This window comes from Anomalospiza imberbis, chromosome 21 (assembly GCF_031753505.1).
Source record: "Anomalospiza imberbis isolate Cuckoo-Finch-1a 21T00152 chromosome 21, ASM3175350v1, whole genome shotgun sequence".
Lineage (NCBI taxonomy): Eukaryota > Metazoa > Chordata > Aves > Passeriformes > Viduidae > Anomalospiza > Anomalospiza imberbis.
The window spans coordinates 10,864,333-10,886,220 of NC_089701.1; the positions used below are offsets into that span (position 1 = coordinate 10,864,333).

The 21,888-nt window shown below is 56.7% G+C and overlaps 1 protein-coding gene across 13 annotated transcripts in view; it reads left to right on the forward strand.

Annotated features, from left to right (window-relative positions):
- Window positions 1–21,888, forward strand: part of EXD3 (exonuclease 3'-5' domain containing 3) — a 254,131-nt gene that overhangs the window by 219,470 nt on the left and 12,773 nt on the right. Inside the window, exon 20 of one of the 13 annotated variants that reach the window (XM_068211681.1) lies at window positions 8,618–8,775. The exons of 10 other annotated variants lie outside the window; for them this stretch is intronic. In XM_068211681.1, the coding sequence (XP_068067782.1) occupies window positions 8,618–8,641 (24 nt within the window). In that variant the 3' untranslated portion in view covers window positions 8,642–8,775. Of the gene's footprint in view, window positions 1–3,346; window positions 3,500–7,833; window positions 8,502–8,617; window positions 8,776–21,888 lie in introns of those variants that run through there. 2 more of the 13 variants (XM_068211680.1, XM_068211678.1) reach the window with 2 other exon arrangements.

Consider the following 21,888-nt stretch of genomic DNA (forward strand, 5'->3'; position numbering starts at 1 on the left):
AGGATGCAGCTGAACACCAGACTCAGGCAGTTCTGAGTCCTGTGCCCAGCGTCTGTGCTGTGGTGGTGCAGCTGGGCAGTCGGGGAAATGGAGCAGAGAGCTGAGCTGGTGTGTCTGAATGCAGTCCCTGCTCCCCTCACAGTGCCAGGCTGCTCCTGTGAGTGTAGTACAGGCAAAGAAGGGGCAAGTTGGCTATTTCTGACAGCATAAAGGCAGCCCCTCACTAGCCCACTCACTGGAGGAGCAGTGGGGCACCACCGGAGCCCTGGCCCCCACTTCTCCCATGCCTCCAGCAAACCTCCCTGCAGAGCTGGGGGCACCTTGTACCTTTGGCTTTTGCTCGTGGCAGGGTTTCAGTGTCACAGCCGTGGTGGGAATTCACACACGTCCCCATGGCCTCATCCCCACCAGGATGGGCAGCACTGTGGCTCTCTCCAGTGCTGGTGCTGGTGGCAGCCCTCAGCATGGGGCCTGGCATGGCAGGGACACCTGGTCTGATGGAGCCAATCCCCATTTGGGAGGCTGAGTTCCTGCCATGCAGCAGGCTCACTGCTCCTCTTTCTTTCTATCCCTTTGCTGGTTCTGCTGTGATCCTGTGGCCACTGTGTCCAATGAAAAGCCTCTTCCAGCCTTGGCAGTGGGACACAGCGAGGTGACAAATCCCTGCACACCAGGACTGTAATTTATTTACTATCACAGCCTCACTGGGCCTCGGTTGAGCCTCTGAGCTCAGCAGCTGCTTCACCTTTTTGTTTTCATCATTTTTCTAGATGCTGTGTTTTCACATCTCCAGTTTGTTTTGAATGCTGGGGGAAACGGACACACCACAGCGAATTCCCAGCCTGGACCACGCTGGGTGAAGCAGGGCCGGGGTGTGAAGGCACCTGCTGGGAGTGTGGTCACATTGCTTGGTAGTCATTCTGCTCAGTGGTCACTCTGCTCGGTGGTCACACTGCTCGGTGGTCACTCTACTCCCCTGGTCACTCTGCTCCCCTGGCCACTCTGCTCGGTGGTCACTCTGCTCAGTGGTCACTCTGCTCCCCTGGTCACTCTGCTCGGTGGTCACTCTGCTCGGTGGTCACTCTGCTCCCCTGGTCACTCTGCTCGGTGGTCACTCTGCTCGGTGGTCACTCTGCCCCCCTGGCCACTCTTCTCGGTGGTCACTCTGCTCCCCTGGCCACTCTGCTCGGTGGTCACTCTGCTCGGTGGTCACACTGCTCGGTGGTCACTCTGCTCCCCTGGCCACTCTGCTCGATGGTCACCCTGCTCGGTGGTCACTCTGCTCGGTGGTCACGGTGGCTGCGGCCCCCGGGAGGACACGGAGCCCTTCGTGGGCTGGCCCGGCGGGAGCAGCCAGCAGAGCTCCTCCCAGCCGGGCCGTGGGATCCCTCTGATCTTGGCATGGCTGTTGTGTTTCCTCCCAGTGGCCCCGGGAGTGCCCAGTCCCTGCCGTTCAGTGCCAGCAGACCCAGCCAGATGGGGGTCCAGGCTGAGCAGTCAAGGGGACCCTTGTCCCCAACAAACCTCAGCTCACAGGGTGGCTGTGGGCTGGACTGGGCAGAGCAGGAGCCCTGCAGGGGCAGCTGTGGGCACTGCTGGCTGTGCTGCTGTGGGTGCTGGCTGGAAGCAGCCACTTGGGCAGGAATTTGTCTGTCCTGACTAATTTCCCACAGGATTTGTTAGGCTCGAGTTCTGGGTGATGCTCAGACTGGCTGATAGTTCTCTAGGACCCACAGGATACCCCACCAGCACCCTCTCCTTAGCATTTATTTTAAAACAAGGAATTTCATGGCCACCTTAGCAGGTCAAGCACGTGGTTATCTTGTGTCTTGTCAGCAATGCAGCGAGTCCTCTGCGGTTCAGGCCTAAAATTTGGAGCATTTTTGAATACTTTGAGTGGTTGTCTGGCTTTGTTCTCTGCCTCCAAGGTCACTAAACCTGGGCTCAGTGTGCTGCAGGAGGGGATCTCACATCCTACTGGCTTCAACATCACAGTAGTCCCATCAGAGCTGACCTCTTCATGACCACATGGAGGACCTCCTCCCTTTCCTTCCCACATCCCCTGCTGCTGTTGGGGAGCAGATCCTGTTTGTGGATCATCCATTTCTTCTGTCTGGCTGTCAATTTGTCAGATCTAGATGGTGTCATTTGGGGTTTTTGACCAATTCTTCATACTTTTGTGGTTTTGTTTCTGCTGTTGCTTCATCTCACATGCCCTTCAGAGCAGCCCAGGGATTCACCAAGGTAAAGGCAGGCTGAGGATATGCTTGCACATGCAGGAAGGGCAGGAGGGGCAGAAAGGGCAGGGAGTTGGGAGCAATCATTGACCTGGAGCACAGCACAGTGCCCAGAGTAGAGCCTTTGCCCCTGGGCTGGCAGAGACAGGCCCACATTCCCTGCTAGCTCTGTCTGGTGAGGAGCACAGGGTCAGCAGGATGGGGACACACCACCTTCCATCTCTACCAGGGCCTCCAACAGGTACCAGCAGCCTCCCTGCTCACAGGGACCTTGGCTTTCCTCTCCTTCCCACAGAAAGCTCAGGGAAAGGTGAGGCTTGGCTCTGTGGAGATGCCACCCCTCTAGTGCTCCAAAAGGGCCAAGCACCGGAGTAGCCATAGGGTGGCTCTTGGGAGGTTCTTCCATGGGGAATGCTGAGATGCTGTGGCCCTGAGGAGCAATGGAGTCTTTGGTAGTGTGTCCCTTTTGGGGTGCCCTGGCCTTGTGCTGGATAACCTGGCTTCTGAATAACCTAGAGTGAGGCTTGGGGGCTTCATCCTGTGAGACCACCAGACCAGCTCAGCTGGGAGCATTTGTGCCCCTTCACTTTCCCCCTACTCTTCTGACACAAAGAGCAAAGCTGCCAGTTTGCCTGGAATGACCTCTGTGCCCTCCAAGCCTAACCCCTTCCTTGGAAAGACAAAAATCCCATTGCCTTGCACCTCCATCTGTTTAGCGAACAGTTTAACCTAACAAGATTAGCATTTGAGGTCAGCTCTTCTGCTTTTACGTTTTTCCCTCGCCGTTTGCAGAGAAAACAGCATTGGATTTGGGACAAAAGCTCAAAACCCCCCATTTGTAAGTAGCACAGCCTTTGGAAACTGTTTTGTTCCAAAGTTATCTGGGGAAGGCTTGTGAATCCTCTCCTAAAGCAAACAGGGGCTGGCCAAGGGGATCAGCCCCAGGGAGGCTGGAGCCCAGCATGGAGCATCACACCCAAAGCTGGGGAAATTCCAATGGGTTATTCCTCCCAAGGAAGTTTGTGAGCAGAGAGGATGCAGTAGCAGGGAGGAGCTGCAGTGAGGTGTCTGAACAGGAGTGAATCGGAACATTCCCTGTTCCCCCACAGACACCCTCCAGTGATGCTCCAACACACACCTCCATCCTATTGGGAACACATGGGGAGTGCAGGCACATCCCTGATGAAGGAAGCCACAGAAGGAGAGGTTCACAGAGTTACAGAATCACAGAATCTTGGAACTCTTAAAGTTAGAAAAGACATTTAAGATCATCAAACCCAACCGTGATCACCACCATGCTCACCACTAAACTCTGTCCTCACATGCCAGGGATGCTGACTCCACCACTGTCCTGGGCAGCCTGTTTCAGGCCTTTACAACCTTTTCTGTGAAAAAAAAATTCCTAATATCTAATCATGTGAGAGCAGTGGGCAGCAAAGCCAAAGTAACCTGTGAAGGTACACAAGTGGATCTTTGAATGTGTGTGTTTACTTGTTCCTTAACCATCAGCACATCCCACCAGGAACCCCGTCCATCGGGCTGGGCCAGCGCCCCGCCGTAGCCTGGCACTGCCCAGGGAGGTGACAGCCTGAAGAGTCCCTAGGGACTCATCATCAGAACTGGGGGGAAAAGGTAAAGGGCTTGATTTTCATTCTCTGGGACCATTTTCCCCTCCCTCTTCTCCCGCCCACCCCCTCCCTTTTCGCCACATTGTGCTGAGCTTGAATCGGGCCTTCACAAAGGGGATTAGGGGCTGGTTGCTGATAAATAGGAAAGCAGGTTGGAAGCGTGGGAACCAGCCATGGCGCAGCACGGAGGGACATTCCTGCTCCGGAGGGCCGGGCGGGAGCAAAAGTCCGGGCTAACCCCGGGTCACCCGGGGGAACCCAGCTCCTGAGAAGATTTGTTCGGACACTGGCTTTTGTTGTGCACAGTTCCGTGTCAGCCCAGCGTGGCTCTCGCTGCTATTGATGGGAAGGAAAGCGCTATTGTCCAGTGCCCGAGGGCCCCCCTTTCACTCAGCACTTTCGGGGTGACGTCAAGAAGGGACGTGGGAACCCGAGCAGCCAGCCCGGAGTGGTCCCAGCCCTGTCCCGTGTCTGCCAAGGCGAGCAGGGATGCTCGGGGGTCCCTGGGAGCTCAGCTCTGCTCTCCCTGTGTGAACCTGGGTGGGATGGATCCTCCTGCAGACAGCTGGGTGGGAATGTGGAGGGTGGTTTTTTTTTTTAATCAGAGAAATTTCCCAGAGGAAAGGGATGATCTTGCCAAAAAATTCCTTCAGGGAAATGTCTGCTGGATTGAGAGCATGACCACCCAGTCCTGTGAGTCCCTGGGGTGTCTGTGGTGTCCACTTCCACCCCACCTCACACCTGCTGTTATGTTGAGCATCCCTTATTCTGATGCTTTTAATCTCCACCTGGAGACCCCAAGAGAGGTGGGAGAAGGGCCCAGGACTGGTCTGACCCTTAGTCCAGCTCCTGCTCTGGCCTCTTTTCAGGAAGAGGCCAAGCAGGGAATTTCCCCATGAGCACTGTGGGCTCGTGCAGTGAAGCTGCCTGGAACAGCCAAATGCAGATCAGCTGCTTTGCATCTGATCCTGAGGCTGGAGCAGCAACACGGAGCATCTGGGGACAGGCAGCACGCCAGGGAGGGAGCCTGCTGGGAAAATCCCTCCTTTTCCCCCTGTGACCTGACAGCGAGGAGCTGAAGGTGACCTTGAACCCTGCAACTGGTCCTGGCTGGGCTCTGCATGGTTTATCCACCAGCCCAGGCTCAAAAAACAAGCTGAGCACCAAGGCTGGGACTAGCTCCCAGCCCTCGCTCCTCCTCTGAAGCCCAATTTTGCTGTTAAAGGCTCCAGCATGGCTCTGGGAGCCTCACGGGGTCAAAAAAGCTCAAAGGAGCTGAACCAAATGGTCTATACAGCCATATCCACGTGTATATGGATGTGGACCAACAAGCTTTGTGTCCAGCAGGGAGGCAAAGGGTGAGAGTGACAAAGATTTGCTGCTGGCAGGTCTTGTGTCAGCATTCCACCACATCAGGAGGGAAAACAGAAGGCTCCCCCTATGAGCTGTGATTACCCCAGAGAAATGGGGAAATCACAGCTCCAGGCATAGTGGGGCCGTGGCTGCTTCACTGCTGAGAATGCACATTGCCCTTCCTGAGGAATCTTGTTGGGCAGCTGTGGAAATACTCATGGAGGTCACTTGGGAGCCTAGGAGCTGCCAGGGCAGCATGGCTCTGCTAGGGCTGGGCTGCAGCCAGGGTTTTTCTGAAAGACCTCTGAAAAAAGTGGGAATGGCTTCCAAGAAGCTGGATTTTTATCTGGTCTCGGTCCTTCCTGGTGGGTCAAAGAAGCAAGTCACCACCTGCATTTTTGGGTCCCTGCCCAAAGTGGCTCCTTGGCCCTGCACATCTGAGTGCAGGGACTCACCATGCTGCTGAGACCCTGACCCACAGCTGAGCCAGCATATGGCAAGGCAGGGTGTCCCTGGGGATCCTGGGAGAGCGCACAGATGGGGACAAGGATGAGGATGAGGACAGAAATGAGGATAGGGAGGAAGGTGGGGATGTGGATTGGATTGGGAATGGGGACAAGGATGAATCTTCTTGGCAGGGCCTGTTGTAACAGGACAAAAGGTGATAGTTTTCAATTGACAGATGAGATATTTAGATTTGATATAAGGAAGTTTTTTACAGTGAGAGTGGTGAGGCCCTGGCACAGGGTGCCCAAAGAAGCTGTGGCTGCCCCATGCCTGCCAGTGTCCAAGGTCAGGCTGGATAGGGCTTGGAGCAGCCTGGGATAGTGGAAAGTGTCCCATGCCCATGGCAGGGGGTGGGACTGGATGGGCTTTAAGGTCCCTTCCAACCCAAATCAGTCTAGGATTCTGTGGTTCTGTGATTTGAAAGCAGACTGGAGCTCAGGGGCTCTTTGGGATGCCTCACTGGGACTTGTGGAGGTGCATGGGGCAAACTCCTAGCACTTCCAACCATCCATGGAACACATCAGCCAGGACAGACAGCACAGGTGGGGCCTGCTCAGGCATGGACACCTCCCTCCTGAAGGGCTGGATCAGCCCAGGAGGACAGTCCTGCTGAGGCTCCCCTTGTCCCAGCATCCCAACCCCACCACTGGTTTTGAGCTGGTGACACTGGTGGCAGCCCCACGTGCCAGGAGCTGTGGTGACTCTGCCCTCAGCCCTCCCTCAGTCCTGAGCCCCTCCTGGCCTGTGAGTGGCTCCATTCCCATGTCTCATCCCTTTGGCTCTCTGCAGAAGAGCTGTTTGCTGGTGTGAAATGTGCTGTCAATTCCTGGCTGTTTGGGTGCAGTTCTGTGCTGTAGTGGTGCTGACATGTCCTGATGCCACATGTGCCTTTCCCGGGGCTGCATTCACTGTTACTCCAGAGCTCGGACATGCAGTGACACTGCCTAGCAGGCTCCCAGCCCAGCCCATGGCCCTTCTCTTTCTCGTTCTCCTTCTCTCCCAGCTATTCCCATTACCAAGCTGCGTTCCCTTTGCAGTTCATTCCCACCAAGCAGGCTGTTGCATGCTGCTTGAAAGGATTCACTGCCCTTTGGCAGAGGTGCCCCTGTGCCCTGACACCCAGAGCTGTGTGGTGACGGTGCGGCCTTGCCAGCCCTATACCAGAATCCAGGGATAAACCGTGGCTGGCCCGTGGGCTGCAGATTGTTTGCCAGGATGCTGATGAGCTTCCCTCCCTGCAGGGCTGGGAGTTGGCATGGTTCCTTTGGGAACCACTGTGCCACCCGCAGTCAGGAGCACCGGGACACGGAGACAACTGCCCACACGACCCCGCTGTGACCCCGGCCCGGTGGGCTGGGTCTGTGTGGGCACAAATTCACAGAGATGAGCTGAATTGGAGCCAACACGAGCTCGGCATCATCTGCTTTACCGGCGAACCAGCAGAAGTCTGGTCCTTCAGATTCTCTCCAGGCACCTGAGAGCAGCCAAATCTTGGGGGTGCCGAGCAGTTCGGCAGTGACTGCAGCGGTGCCGGGGCAGGCCGGGCCAGCGGCCATTTGGCCGCGGCAGCGCCGGGCCCAAGGCGGTGCCGGGCGGTGCCGGGGCGGGGGCGGCCGGAGGGGCCCGCTCGCACCTCGGCCGGAGATGAAAGAGCCGCGGGCCGGGAGATGAAAGAGCCGGCGGGGCCGCGGCGGGCGAGCACGGAGGGGAGGGGAAGCCCCGGGAGTTGCTTTTGCTCTCATCTCTGCCGCGCAGCAGGACAGCGACAGCCAGCGCCAGGCGTTCCCAGGGCCCGCTCCCGGCTCCGGGCTGAGCATCCATCGGGGTGCTGCGTGGAGGAGGGGAGGCTCTGGGCTGTCTGCTGAAGGAGAAGGGCTGCAGGGGGTATAATAATCTCTCTTTTCATAATTTTTGTCATGGGGGGATAAAGAACCTCTGAGACAGAGGCTGCGGTAATCCTGGGGACAGCCAGAGTCACCATGAGCCAAGCAGGTGTCCCCTGGGCTGCTGAGGATGCTCTGCTCCAGAGCCGTGTGTCCCCAGAGGCTCCTGCAGGGCAGAGAGAGCAGAGGCTGGCACTGACAGACAGGCAACCTCACCTTCTCCAGGAAGCCTCGGACCTGGAGGTTTGGACTTTGATGTGCTTTGGGCTTTGAAGCTGAGTCTCCAAGACCAAATGGCAAGCTACTGCTCCCAGAATATTCTCCCCAGGGACCTGGTGAAGGTCTGTTTTTTATTTCTTTGTATCACTTTTGGATGCAATAGCTTGTACAAGGGTCTGGGCTCTTGCTTTGAGGTGCTTCAACCGTGCAGGTACCCACAAAATGGGGCTGAGCAGGAGCAGTTCCCACCCAGCTGCTACCTCCAGGGCAAACACCAAGTCTGCTCACCCCAGCAGCTCAGACATACTTCAGAGGGGTATATCCTCCAGCCCTGGCCCTGTGTGTCCCAGAGTTCTGCCGGGCTGCAGGATTTGTGGTGGCCAGGGGCCCTGACTGGCTATGACCACAAGCAAAGGAAGTGAGTAACAGGGCACTGATCCCTGACACAGCAGGTAGGGTCCAGGCTGCAGGGACCCACAGAGAGTTGGGTGAAGGTGCTGATGGAGCCAGACAGGCCTCCAGCTTGGCTTCTGCATGACTCAGACTGCAATGTGTTCATCCCTTCATGGACTGGCTTGAAAAATCGAGCGAGTCTCTTGTTGCAGCTTATACTGTTGTGTCTGCAATTTCATTGCCTCAGGGTTGTTTGGTTGGTCCTGGACTCCTTGACTGGGTTCAGGCAGACCTCAGGTGGGGAAGCAGAAAATCCAGAGCTGCCCTCTAAACCAGCCCTCTGGTTTAGAGACACAAACGTGTCTCCTCTCCTGTTTATCGCTGCTCTCCCTGGTAGGTCCAGGGCTGTCACCTGCCCTGAGGACCACTCTGTGCATGGCCCATGCTGGACCCACTGGATGCCCGGAGCTGGGGAGCAGGTCTGGGGAGCTGGGCTGGGCTGAAGACACTGGACAAACCCTCCCAGCTCCTCTCTCACAGCTGCAGCAAGTCTGACAGTGCTCTGCCTCCTCCTCCCTGGAAAACACCAACCCTTTCAGGGTTCATTTGGCACTGGGAAGCCTGGGGACAGTGGCCTGAGGGACAGCTCCGCTCTGTGCCTCCCCTCTGCACCAACTCTCCCTCCTCTTGCCTTGTCCGCCCCGGATGCTTGGTAAGGATCTCTTCTCATCTTGCCCTAAGCCTCATAGCCCTGACCATGGCCCTGGCTCAGTTCCTGGCTCAAAGGTGCTTCTGAACTGGGGGTAGCTAGCAACAGCTCACCATTTGTCTCCATCACAGGGACACGTGGCAGGGCAGGGCAGGGTTTGCCCTCACCTCTCAAGCACCAAGGCACCTGTGTCAGGTGAGGAACTAAACCTGCCCTAGGTTTCTCAGGACACTAAGAGTGAACCAAGAGCTTTTGAAACCAGCCCAGAATCACACTGGGACAGAGCCTGCATTATTGTGCCTTTGCTTCCCCGTGAATTCCAGTCCTCTGACATATTTAGATCAAACCTGATGACCCAAATCTGACTGCAGCAACTGAGAGGGGAAATGACCCTCCAAAAAGAGCAGCCCAAAGAGCCCCTGCGTGTGCTCCCAGCCACCCCGGGCTGCTGCACCTACGCACAGAGGAGCAGCCAGGCAGCACCAAAGTGATTCACTAGCTTTAATTCAATTACTTTGCAAGGCACCTCTGCGGGATGCACAGCAGCGGGACGGCTCCGCAGGCTCTGGGAGCTGTCACTGACAGCCTGTGTGAAACAGCTCAGTGGGCTGGGGCCAGTAAACATGTGAGCAGAACCAGCCTGCCTGTGTGCAGCGGGATCTGCCGCTGGAGCTGGGGCAGCAGAGGGTCGTCCCATTGCTGGAGTGGGCCTGCAGCTCATTGGGGGACCTGGAAAAACCTCACAGCCCATATGACTGGAAGGTTGTGGGGTCAGGGAGGAAGCTGCCTCTAGAGCTAACTGGAGGTGGAGGTAGGCATGGAAGGAAACAATAGAGAGGAGGGGAAAAGACTCATCCCTCCTTCTTCCTGCTTCCCTCATTAGAAGCATGAACCTAGCTGAGGTTCCAAGGCAACATGAGAATCTGGAATTTGTAGGGTCTTGCAGGGGATGTGTCCCCCGGTGTGGGGCTCCTCAAGAATTCAGCATCTGCTGTGGCCTTGGGCACCTCTCAAGCCCACTGCCCCAAATTGTCGAGGGTATCCAGCCATAATGAGGCAGAGCAGGTATTGTTAATTTGAAAAAAAAAAAAAAAAAACAGAAAAACCCTTTTCACTTCAAGACCTCTCCTCTGGCCCTTTCTTTATCTCAGCCCTGAGCAGCAGCAATGCCCTAGACAGGTCTCATTTAATTAAAAACTTGAGTGAGGAGGCTGCTACCCCAACTGTTCATCTTCTCAGAAGACGTCTGCCAACATCTGGGGCAGGGAGTCCCAGTTCCAGGTGATACCTGTCCCATCCCTGCTGCTGCCATGTTCCCAGGGAGGCCAGAGCTGCTGTGCTCAGTGCTTGTCTGGCCACTCTGAATGCTGAGCTGGGGCTCAGCTGTTGTGCAGATTGGCATTTCCATGTCCCAGTGATGCTTTCTTAGTCTTGCTTCCCACCTTTCAGGGTAGCCTAAAAGCGAGTGGGAGTTTCAGACCTTGCAGAGCCTGACCTGCTTTGGTCAGTGGTGGGAGAAGAACCGGCTTGAGCCCTGCAAACTGCTCAGGGGGAGCCTGGGGCAGCTGATGAGGGTTTGCCAGCCTGGGGACAGGAGACAGCTGGGGCAGTGTGCCTGAGGTAGGGCTCCCTGCAGTGCAAAGCCCAGGACAGGGAGTTGTCCTTGGCCCCCACCTTCAGCCCCATCCACCTCTCAATGCGGGGGACAAGCCAGGGGGACCCCAGGCACCCCGGGATGGGGAAGAAGGATCCCTCACCCTAGGGAGGGTCCTCCTGCTCCAGCCCAGCGGCTGCACACGGCTGACCCCAGCCGCAGAGCCCCTGCCACCCCTCGCACCCGCCGGGCTGGCGGGTCTGGGGCAGGCGGGGTGGGCTGGCCCCGGAGCCCCCGCTCAGTGCTGTGCGGTTGGGTTTTCCCCACTCCTGGGAACCAAGCGTCGGCTTTTGTTGGCAAACAGAGCGTAGCTTTCATGTGAAAAGGTTAGTACAGTATGTTAGTTCCTACGGAGGGGATAATAGGGTCTGATTCTCACACCCCCGGGGCCGCGAGGTGACAGCAGCACGGGAGAAGGGTATTTAACACCTTCGTCTTGGGAACCTTTTCCCTTCCCAGGGTCCCCCCACCTTGCCAAGCGCTGGGAGGAGGAGGAGGGCGGTGCAACGCCTTTGTCTCAGCTTCCCTCGCACCCCGATCCCACTCCACTGGCAGTCGCATCCTCACAAGCCGGTAGAAGAGCCTGGGAAACAGTCGGGCAATAGTTCGGGATCTGGCTCCCTGTCACCGGCTCGTGGTGTCACAGTCTCCCCAGCTGTGGGCACACAGGGAGGGTGTGGGTTGTGGTTCCCGGTGGGAATGGGGTGTCTGGGGGGCCGTAGGGATGAGCACCCTTGGCGTGTGCGCTGCACGGGGGGTGGGTGCCCCCAGTCGGTGTCCCCACGGCTGTCACCTCCCTTGCTGCCTGGCAGCCGTGTCTGCGCTAGGACTGGGGCTCACGGTGCCACCTGGGGCACGCTCAGGTTGGATCAGGATTCAGGGACAGATAGATCCCACAAAGCCTGGACAGTGCAGCACAGCCCAGGTGCTGCACAGGGACGATGTAAAGACCCTGCTGCCTGCCTTGCTTTTCCTAGAAAAGTCTCTAAATCCAGCCTCCCTCCCCATCCCACTGCAGTGAAAGGAGGACAAACCCTGTGAGTGTGTGGCGCCTGGGGACAGCCCTGCATGTGGCTGTGACCCCCTCCAGGGCTGTCAGCTATCCACAGTCACATGCTGTCAGGGGGACCAGATAAAGATTGGTGTTGCCATTTTCTTAGGGGGAAGCATCCAGTGAGGGTAGGCACAACACCAGAGTGAGGGTTCCCAGGGGTGACTGACAGCACAGTGACAGGAACTTCGGCCCTGGGGCATCAATGGGCCAGGATGAAGTTCCCCCAGGAGCTGCTGCTGCTGCTTGTCTAACTGAGGGGGCAGAGCTGTATTAAACCCATGGTTGCTGTATGTATTGAAGGAGTTCAGTTCAGACTGCCCATGCAGGAGCTGGAATGTCCTCAGAGCAGGAGAGACCAGTTCTGCCAAATTCCACCCCGTGGGATGCCAAATTACAAGTGTCATTGCTTGGTCTGTCACACTCCTCCGAGTCTCAGGGCAGACATCTTCCCAGTACTTACTGATCTCAGAAATGGCACAGTTTTGGAGTAATCCTTTCCTGAGCAACCTGGTTCTGATGCTGAGGTTGCCCATGGGAAAGCAGCAGCTCCCCAGCCCCCAGCACTGCCTGTCCCTGGCGTGCTGCTCCCACTGGGCTGTGCTCAGGTGGGACAAGGGATGCTGCAGAGCAGTACCACCAGTTCAGTGCCACCATGTCCCCTCCATGAGGCAGGGTCAGACACCAGAGCATCAGGGGTGGGATATTTTTGCATCTGCTCTGTGCCTGCTAGAAACGAGGTGGTGAGGAATTGCTGCAATTAATGGCCAAACTCAGTGTTTAATAATGTGGAGAGCTGTGCCAGCTCACTGCCATGAGACCCATCCTGGACATCCAGATGATTTTAGGGGGCGTGTCCATGATGCTGTGCCCCAGACTGCTGCCTTACAGGACTCCTCACTCCTGGAACCACATGGCTTCACTGTTCAACTCTTTTGTGCTATTTTCTTTTTCTTCCATTGTTTAAAATAGCAGGATGACAATTCTAGCCTCGTTAGATTTTCTGACAGCATTTCTTGAAGGAGCCGCTGCCTCCTGCTGCTGCAGACTGTGCACCCTGGGCTGCTGCCCCAGCAGGTACAGGGATCCCAGTTCCCACGTTGGGGAGTGCACAAGTGCCAGGGGTGGCACTGCCACAATGGACCTGTCTGCATGTCCCCTTCTCCAGCTGTTCCAGCCTGGATGCCTCCTCCAGAGTGGGAGGCAGCAGTGGACCCATGCTGGCATGGAGGGGTTGGAGAGGAGCAGGTTGTCCCCACTGGTGTGTGGGTTCACATCATCCCTACGCCCAAGGAGCATCTTTCTGGGTCAGCCTGCACCAGCCTACTCACATCCGAGGGGATGATTTCCAGCTGGGATGGCCCAGGCCTGAGAAGCATACATTCCCTTGCTCGAGTGTGCTGAAATGTTTAATTAGAGTTTAACAGCAGCCTGGGAAAAAGATGTCTTGTCATATTTCTGGGCTGCATTTTGCTGTGGGGCCGCGGGCTCTGTACCGGAGCCGGGGCAGACCTGCGGCACAAAGAGCCCTTTATGAGCCTCTCCCCGTGCTCGCCCCGACCCTGAACTTTCCCATCAGCTGCTGGCACGGTGCCCTCGCAGTGCCCGAGAGGGAGCCAGGGATGGAGCGTGGCTCTTCCTCGGTGCTTCGGGATGGTGCTGCAGGAGAGGGGACGCGGGGAGGTGTCTGCAGGAGAGGACATCCGTCTGTGCTCGGACCTTGGGACGAGCCTGAGATGCCCTGCTCTGGTGTGGCCACGGGCAGGCAGTGTGCTGGCCGTGCACGTGGCAGGATGCCAGGATTCAGCAGGATGGGACCTGGGGACACGGCGGTGCCTGTGAGGGTCCCTCACCCAGGTGTTTCTGAAGGTGCAGCCCACACTGATCACAGATTTAATTTCAGAGACCCCAGCAGGACTCAGACCTCAGTCCTATTCCTCCGCCCCCACAATGGGAAAGGAGGGAAAGATGCTCAGCCCTGCCCAGCTGGTGGAGGCAGCAAGGTGGCAGGACAGGATCCTCAGCCCGCTTCATCACCCCCTGGGCACTGGGAGGTGCCACTATCCCAAGGAAGCTGGAGAGGAATGTGAGGAATGAAGCATACACCTTTCTGCTCTAACTTCACCCCCACAAATTGCCCATCAGCATTTTTCACTTGAAGGTATTTTTTTCTGCGGGGTGAAATTACAGTTCTGCCAACACTCACCTGCCTACGTCCTGTCCATCAGGGAAAGGGCAAACCCAGATATGGCAGGGTCAGATCACTCCCATCATCTGCCCCAGCTTTGCCTCCTCCACTTGGCCGCTGAAACAATAGACAGCAAATCCCTTGGGGCCAGCAAGAGCAAAAAAAAATTGCCCCATTTGTACATTATTGCCCCTTTTTACCTTTTTGTGTGTGACACAAGCCTGTGATGCTGTAGATCACTCCCTGCACCCCCTGCTGCTGTGGTGAAGAGCTGTGGATGGGTTGGGCCCCCCCCATCACACCATGGTGACCCCACGTGTCACCAACACGCTGGGGTCATGTTAACACATCTGGGAGGTGTCAGGCTGGGAACATGGGGAATAAGTGCCCAAGGTTTCCTGGAGTTTGTTCTTATTCTGGCAGCAGCAGCTCTTCCCTTGCTCCCAGGGTTTTCCTCTCGCTGGTCCTAGCTAGCAGCCAGTGTGGCTTCTCTCTGAGATTGCTTTGGGGAGCCTTTCGGAGAAGTTGTGTGTGAAGAGCTGGTGTTTTTCCTCAGGATGTGATGCAGATGGTTGATCTCAAAGAGGGTGGTGGTCCCTGTGAGCCCCTCTATGTTGGGATTGCTGCCTGAACCCAGCTGTGCAGTGTCATGCTCTGCTCACTGTGGGAAGAGCTGCACCCTCAGGGTACACTGAGCCCATGCCTCAGACAGGGACAGCCTTCCAAAAGTGCTTGGCAATAGCCTGGGGCTCACCCAAATCCACCCCTCGTCCTGCCAAAGGTTTCTCAGTAAATGTTGGGTAGCCCATGGGCCTTCCCTCATGCTATGTCCTTCAGCCACATCCAGAGGAGTGAAATCCCAGAGGTGACCAGTGTAAGTCCCACCCCATGAGGGGTTGTCTAGGTCTAGGGAGAAGGATGCTGGCACACCTGCAGTGAGACACTGGGCAAAGAAACCCAGCACAGCACAGGGCTTCTCCTCCTCCTCCTCCCCCTCCTCCTCACCTGCCCATGGGCTGCCTGGGAGCAACCCCCTGCCCACTGCCCAGGACCCCAGGCTCCCAGTCGTCCTCGGCTCAGGGATGTCCCCATCAGTGTGGCATGCTCCATGACACCTCTTGAGCCCCAGCTTGTTCCCAGTCCTCCTTGGCCAAGCATAGGGTACTGAGCCCTTTTGGACCCTGCTGCCCTTTGGTCAGGGTGGGATCTGCCTTTTCTCTCTGGCTCCCTCCCTACACTCTTTGTGCCCAGGTGGTGGCAGTTTTTGGAGTAGGCCCACACTCACCGGGACTATGCCTAAAGTGAGAATTGGTGCCAGGCCAGGATAAATCAGTGGCCCATGTTCTGGGGACACCCATCTGTCCTCAGCCCCAGCAGTGCAGGATGGCCTGGGGGGCCAAACACCTCCTCCAGTGCCAGTGGCACAGCCACACTGCTCATGGAGAGGATCGTGATGGTGGTTTTGATTTTAGGAGTTAAAGATTCTGCTTCAAAATGAAACTATGCAGCTCTCCAAGCTGTGGGGACCACAACCCCCTGGCACATCCCAACTGTTGCCACACAGCCAAGGGTATGGATCGGTGCCCATGGCCAGGGCAGGGAGCAGCCTCTGGACCCAAGTGGAGCTGATTTGTCCACCTGGGCTTTCCCCATCCCACAGCCTAGGGTTTGCCTGCCGGGCTGTGCTGAACAGAGGGACAATGAGCTTCCCGCAGTGGGATCTGAGGAGGTGAGGCCAAGCTGCCAGCAGTGCCACTTCCCCAAAGTGTCCAGGACCCACGTCCCAGCAGCCTGGGGGAGCCCAGCCAGCAGCTCCGTGCGCTCTGCAGCCCTTTGGGCTGAGCTCAGCCTGGGGCTGAGCCCTGTCTGGGAATGAGCTCAGCCTGGGGCTGAGCCCTGTTGGGGATGAGCTCACCGTGGGGATCATCCCATCCTGAGGCTGAGCTCAGTTTGAGGATCAGCCCATCCCGGGGGTGAGCTTAGTTTGGAGATGAGCCCATCCTGGAGTAAACCCTGCCTGGAAGTGAGCCCAGCCTGGGGGCTAATCTCAAAAATGTGGGTTAATCCTGGGCAAAATGTTTCTGATCCCATTTTCAGGTCTAATCTCAGACCAGTGGCAGATCCCAGCCTGGATGCTGAGCCCGGCTGAGTTAAACCGGGGAGCTGAGCCCAGTTCAGGCGCTGAATGCAGCCCAGCCCAGCCTGGGTGCTGAGCCCCGCCAGTCCGAGCTGCTGTTGCTGGCTGTCCATCCCTGGGGTGGGTGCCAGCCCAGCCCAGCACACCAGGATTAGGGGTCCCCCACGCCAGGAAGGGGCACCGTGCCCCGGGCAGCGCAGCCGCATAATGCCCGGCTTGTTTGTGCTGGGAGCCTCCCGCCCCTCCTCCAGCGTTCCCAGCCTATTCTACCTTATGTGTAGGAACTGGTTTTTCTTCCTGGGCCATTGTTTCCGCTGGATTGGGTAGATTGCTCCAGGCCTCGCTCAGATTTCCTTTCTCACGCTTTTTTTTTTTTTTTTTTTTTTTTTTTTTTTTTTTTTTAATATTCCCGTTTTCTGCGGCTGCTCCTACTCTCCCCCCCAATTAAAGTAGCAGGCGCTGCCCGCTGGGACGGGGGCTCACCTCCTCCCAGCTGTGCCCCCTTGCTCACTGGCATTGCCCAGGACACCAGGGGCTCTCCCTCAGCGAGTGCAGCCTCTGCCCTGGCCAACCTGCAGCTACACATGAGCTGCTCGGGCCGGAGTGGCTCAAGTTCCCATTTTCCTGCAGCTCTGGCCACTAAATCGGGTTTATTTGCTCTAACAAATGGAAAGGGATGGGGCTGGCACAGCCCCACAGCGTCAGCACGGGCTCCTGCAGAGCACCTGGTGGGTTGGGGGTGCAGGCGTGACCCCAGGCCCTGAGCATCCCTGGCACAGAACTGAAGTCCAGCTTGAGAAGGGACACCAACACTTGGCTGCTGATCTGGGTGGTAGCGTGGTGAGAGTGTGGCAGGGCTCTTCTGCAGCTCCACTTGTGATGAAGTGTTCCCGACCTCAGAGCAGCTGGAAGCATGGGGATCTGGCCTGCAGAGCTGCTCCCCAGCTCCTTCCCTCCCTGCCACAGCATGCTGGGAGCCAGGAGGATGTCCCAGTGCCTCGGGTGATGCTGTCCTCTACCCGGAGGTCTGGCACGGTGATAGGGATGGGCAGATAGAGCTCTGATGGTATCTGGTTCCAGCTGGGGAAGGCAGTGTGTTCCCTGGGGGCCTCTGCATAGCAGACTTGGGTTCCCAGATAAAAATAGAAGCTGAAACATGAGCCCAACTTCCCTGGTTCTGCCTCTGCCCACACATCCTCACCCCACTCAGCTGCAGTGCTGGCCTGGGGAACCAGCCCAGGGCAGCTCCAGGCCCTCCCAGGGAAGGCAGAGGAGAGGGCAGCAGTGTGCTCGGGGACCAGATGGCCATGGAGGAGCAGAGCTGGGCAGTCACCTGGCCCAGGGTGGCCCTGGCCATTTGCACAGGGCTGCAAACTGCTCTGGGGAAAAGCAGAGAGCTGAGGATACAGCTTCCAGCCAGGCACAGCTTCCCCAGGCAGGGGAACGAGCTCCTGATGTACATCACACAGCTGGTCCCAGGACCTCAGTCAGAGGGAGGACAGCTGCCTGGGGAAGCCAGAAGGAGCTGGAATAAGGGTGGCTGTTGCTTAATACACAATAAAGATAATTTCCTAAAGCTTGTCCAGCCCCAGGAGCACAGACACAGCCCCCAGCTTGGCTGCATGTCCAGGGGAAGGTGCAGCAGGGAAGAGGCTTCATGGGCTGCCCTGGGGATTCCTGGGGCCCAGCTCAGGCAGGATGCCGGCTCACAGCACAGCCAGTGAGCCCTCAGAGGAGAGCAGTGCCGGTGCCTGACTGTCAATGACCTGAGCATGGGGATCCTCTAGACAGAGAATAGCTTCGTCCCTTTGCAGTTTCCAGGGCTCTGACTCTCAAGGGCAGAAAATGCATCTGAATGACCTCTTCCATTTCTGGTGCCAAAATATGTTGCTTCTGAACGTCTGGGGTTGCTTGGTAGCCAGATTTCCACCTGCATTTTAGTTTTGGAATATGAGCTGGCAGGATATGGACCCTCGCTCTGTTTCCAGTGCCAGGCAATTCCAGAGCTTGATTTGGGTTTTTTTCCCAGCCCTGAGGTTCATCAGCCTCTGGAATCCTCTGACCAAGAGCAGAGCTCTCACCTCCAGCTGGATAAAACTCAGTAGCTTGATAAAGAGGAGCAGTAATGAGCTGCATTGCAGGGAGCTGGGTAAGTTAACCCTTCTCCTGCTGTGGCACAGGCTCTGGAGCAGACTGGAGCAGGAGATGGGTGTCCTGGAGCTGCAGGACACAGGAGGGGCTAACCTTCACCTCAGGGTTGGATATAAAGCACATTCACAAGGCAGGAAAGTGCTGGCGTAGGGCTGGAGGAGCAGAGGCACCACAGGAGGGTGGGAAGGGACAGCTCACACCCCGGCCCTGGCAGCTCCTGGTACGGAGCTCACCCTAAAGCCAAGCCTTCAGGGATGCTGAGAAACCTCGTTAGGAGGCAGTTATTACTGCTTTGCTTTGTTATTAAACTTGCATTGAGCCTGTCCCGGAGCAGCACCCATGTGTTGGCTGCTGTATAAACAGGGCTCACGGCTACAGTGAAGGTTGGGTCAAGGGTGCTGTGGCAGTTTCAGCTTTTTGGGGCACCCAGCCCAGCTGGGAGGGAAGATGAGCAAGTGAGACTTGAGGTAGCTGAGAGGCAGCTGGAGGGATCCAGGGGGGGATGTGTGCAGCAAGAGGCGGGTTGAGTATAATTTTTTTTCCTCTGGGAAATTCAGCTTTGCATGTGGGTTTACGTGTAGTGTGGGGTGAGATTCTCATCACTGTAAAGGCCTTGAGGTACTGAAAAGAGCTTTGGTTGTCACCCCCGGCAGTGACGGCAGCGGGATGGGGTTTGTGGTTGGGGACTGGCAGTGTCTGCGCTCGAGGGAGCAGGAGTGCAGCGGGGGAGAGAAAAGCAGAGGCCACACGGCCTGCTCCCATCCCTGTTGTATGCCGAGCCCGCTCCACAGCCTCCACGCCTTATCCAGGGATCTGCCTCTGCTTCCTCTCCTCTCTTCCCATCCCTGCCCTTCACCCCAGACCACGAGTCACTTCTTTGCTCAGAGCAGCTGCAAACTCACAGGTGGAAATGGAGAAGAGGGTGCCCTGACAAGAAGCCAGTGGGAGCTGGGGGGACCTGAAAGGGAGCCAGCAGCATCTGGACTGCACAGACAAGGAGGTAGTGGGAGCTGGGGTGTCCCAAGGAAAGCCAACAGGAGCTGGGGTACCCATGGAGCCTCCAGGGCTCTATCACCCTGACCCACTATATCCCCAGAGGAGCTCCGCTAATCTGCCCGTTTCAGCCATGGCTGATGCTCCCAGACAAGCAAGGCCCTTGGAGCTGTCAGGTGAGCCTTTCCCAGAGCTTATGCAAATGATACTAATTAAAGGCATTCTTATCTGTTTGATTTCCCACACCTTTTGCCTCGAGGGGGATAGAAAACTTCATGTTTTAACTCCATATTTCGTGGCAGTTGGAAGAGCTGCCTAGGGAAAGTGTTGGGAAATGCAGCAGGTCACTCCTGATGAGAAGAATTGGCTTATGCAAGTGTTGAAACAATTTATTATGCATGAGAAACCTTCCAGAAATGGATGACTAATAGCAAAGCGGGAGCAGAGAAAGCAGTGGGAACACAGTACCAGGCTGGCATGGGATCCATGTCATCTTACCAGCTTAGCAGGGTTGGGCTAGGTCAGCACTTGCCTAAGAGACCTCTCGGAGTACCTGGCTCGGAGTACCTGGCTGCCTGGCTCCTACCTGGCAGTGAGGGAAGTGATGTCAATGATTCAATAAACAGAGCCCTTCCCTCTTTGTGAACCAAATGGCCTCTGGTGCCAGGATCCCACTGGCAGCCCTGTGTTTCCACTGGCAGCAGGTTACTGAGCCCAGATGGCCATGAAATCCCTGCTGCTGGCTGTGCAGGCAGGTTTGGCAGAGGATGCCTGGGCTGCATTTCTGTGTGGGGGCATCACAGCCCAACTCCCAAGCCCTGGCAGGAAGAGCTGCCCTGGTGCTGTGGGCACTCAAGGCTGTTGTGTGCACGGAGAGCCTTTGCTCTCTGGAAGTGGCAGGCTGACACACCCAGTATCTCCTCTGCTGCTGGGGAGTTTGCTGGTACCCAAGGACAGGCACTGGACCATTGCAACAGCAGGAGCAGCAGTGTGCACCTTTATGATTCCCAGGCACTGGTGATGAGAAGATCAGTGAGGAAAGCTCTTGGCATTTAGGGGAAGGGACATGGCCCAGCCAGCTGCTCACTGAAAATCCCCTTGGAGAGATGGCTGTCCCCTGCACTGCACCCAGAGGTGGCCTTTGCACCCACAGGGTGTGGAGATCTCCAGTGGGCTGAATTGCTGAGTTTCTGCTCTTTGTGCAAGGACCTCGAAGGCGCTACAGGGCAGAGCATTGCTGGAGGAAGAGGAGAGTGTCTGAAGGTCAAAGCTGTGGGTGCAGCAAGGGCAGCTGAAGTCACTTGGGAAAAATGTGAGAAAACGGACACGTGGGCAGATGTACATGGTCAGCTCCTGAGCTCTGCTTCACATCTGCTGGGTTGTTAACTGGTTTTCTTTCACTGCCCTTCCCACCATCTCCCACCTTCCTGGGCACTCTGCTTTGGGTTGTAGGCAGGAGGTGTGCAGAGGCAGAGGTAATAGAGGGCAGCCTGTGCTGAGCCTGGGCATCGTGCAATCTGGGGAGGTTTCAACTCTCGATAAGTCCCTGAAAGAAACTCCTGGATGCTCAAGGGCTGTGCTTTCACAACCAAAGGGAGAGTTGCAACCTCCATCCGGAGGAGTGGCCCTTTCACCAGGTGATACCCATCTTGGAGAGAGGAAGAAAGAGGAGAGGGTAGGTGTTGAGTAGGAAAATAGGTATCACTGCAGGTGGCTGTTGAGTAGTCCTGTGATACAGTGAGCAGAAGACACCCAAGGAATTGTCCTGACATGAGCTGCCCTGAATTGCCCCAAAGAGTTCACACCGGGCACTGTTTTCCTTTACAGCAGGTTGGATCCTTTACACTGAGGATTTCCCAAGCCAGGAGCTCTCCAGGCAGAGAGCTGTGTCTCACTGGTAAAACCCTGCCAAGGAGATCCCTCAGTGATGCTGGCCTGTGATGTTTGTCAGCAGAGCAGGTGGAAGGTTCCCTAAGGCCCAGAGGCTGTTCCAGGGTGGCTCCTCTGGGCAGAGGTCAGCATCACCAAGGTGACTCAGAACACTTTGGAGATGGAACTTTTAGAGATATCAAAGGAAGGAGCAAAACTGACTCCAGTGCTGTCTGAACTGCTCATCTTCCAGGTGTTTTGGGTACTAGCCTACGTACGCCTGAGCTCATGCTGCCAGCCTTAGCCAAGCTCACACTGACTTCTGCAGCCCTTTTGGAGTCAACGAAGGTTTGGCTCCTGTTATCTGCTGAACTTGAGTTTTCTTTCAGCTTCTCAGCTCCATGGGTGGAGGTGCAGAAATAGGATGGTATGCTGAGATGGCCCTGGAGCTCCAGGCTCAAGCATCCAGTTGCTCGAGTCCTGGGAAGTTTGTGCGTCACTGTTGCTGAAATCCCCAGCCAGGAGGGCTGGGAGAGGCAGGGATCATCCTAAACAAAACCAGGGCGCCGGCTGGGCTGCCAGCATTGCAAAAGGACGTTTCACCTGCTTCATCCTTCTTGGTGGCATAGGCAGGGAGAGCCTCAGTGCAGGGGGGCTTAAGCTGCTGGGGCTGGGGACAAGCACCTCGCCGGGCTCAGGGACCACAAATCCACGCCAGTGATAACACGACAGTCTCAGTCCAATGACATCACTCCTTCAAATCCCCATGTCATGCCCTTGGTGGTGACAGCACAGAGCTGGCTGGGCTGCAGCGCCCCGCTGGATGCTGGCCTGAGGTCCTGGCGAGGAGCACACGGGTGTGGGGGTGACGGTGCCCCACACGAGGTGCAGCAGCTTGGCCAGGATGCACAGACAG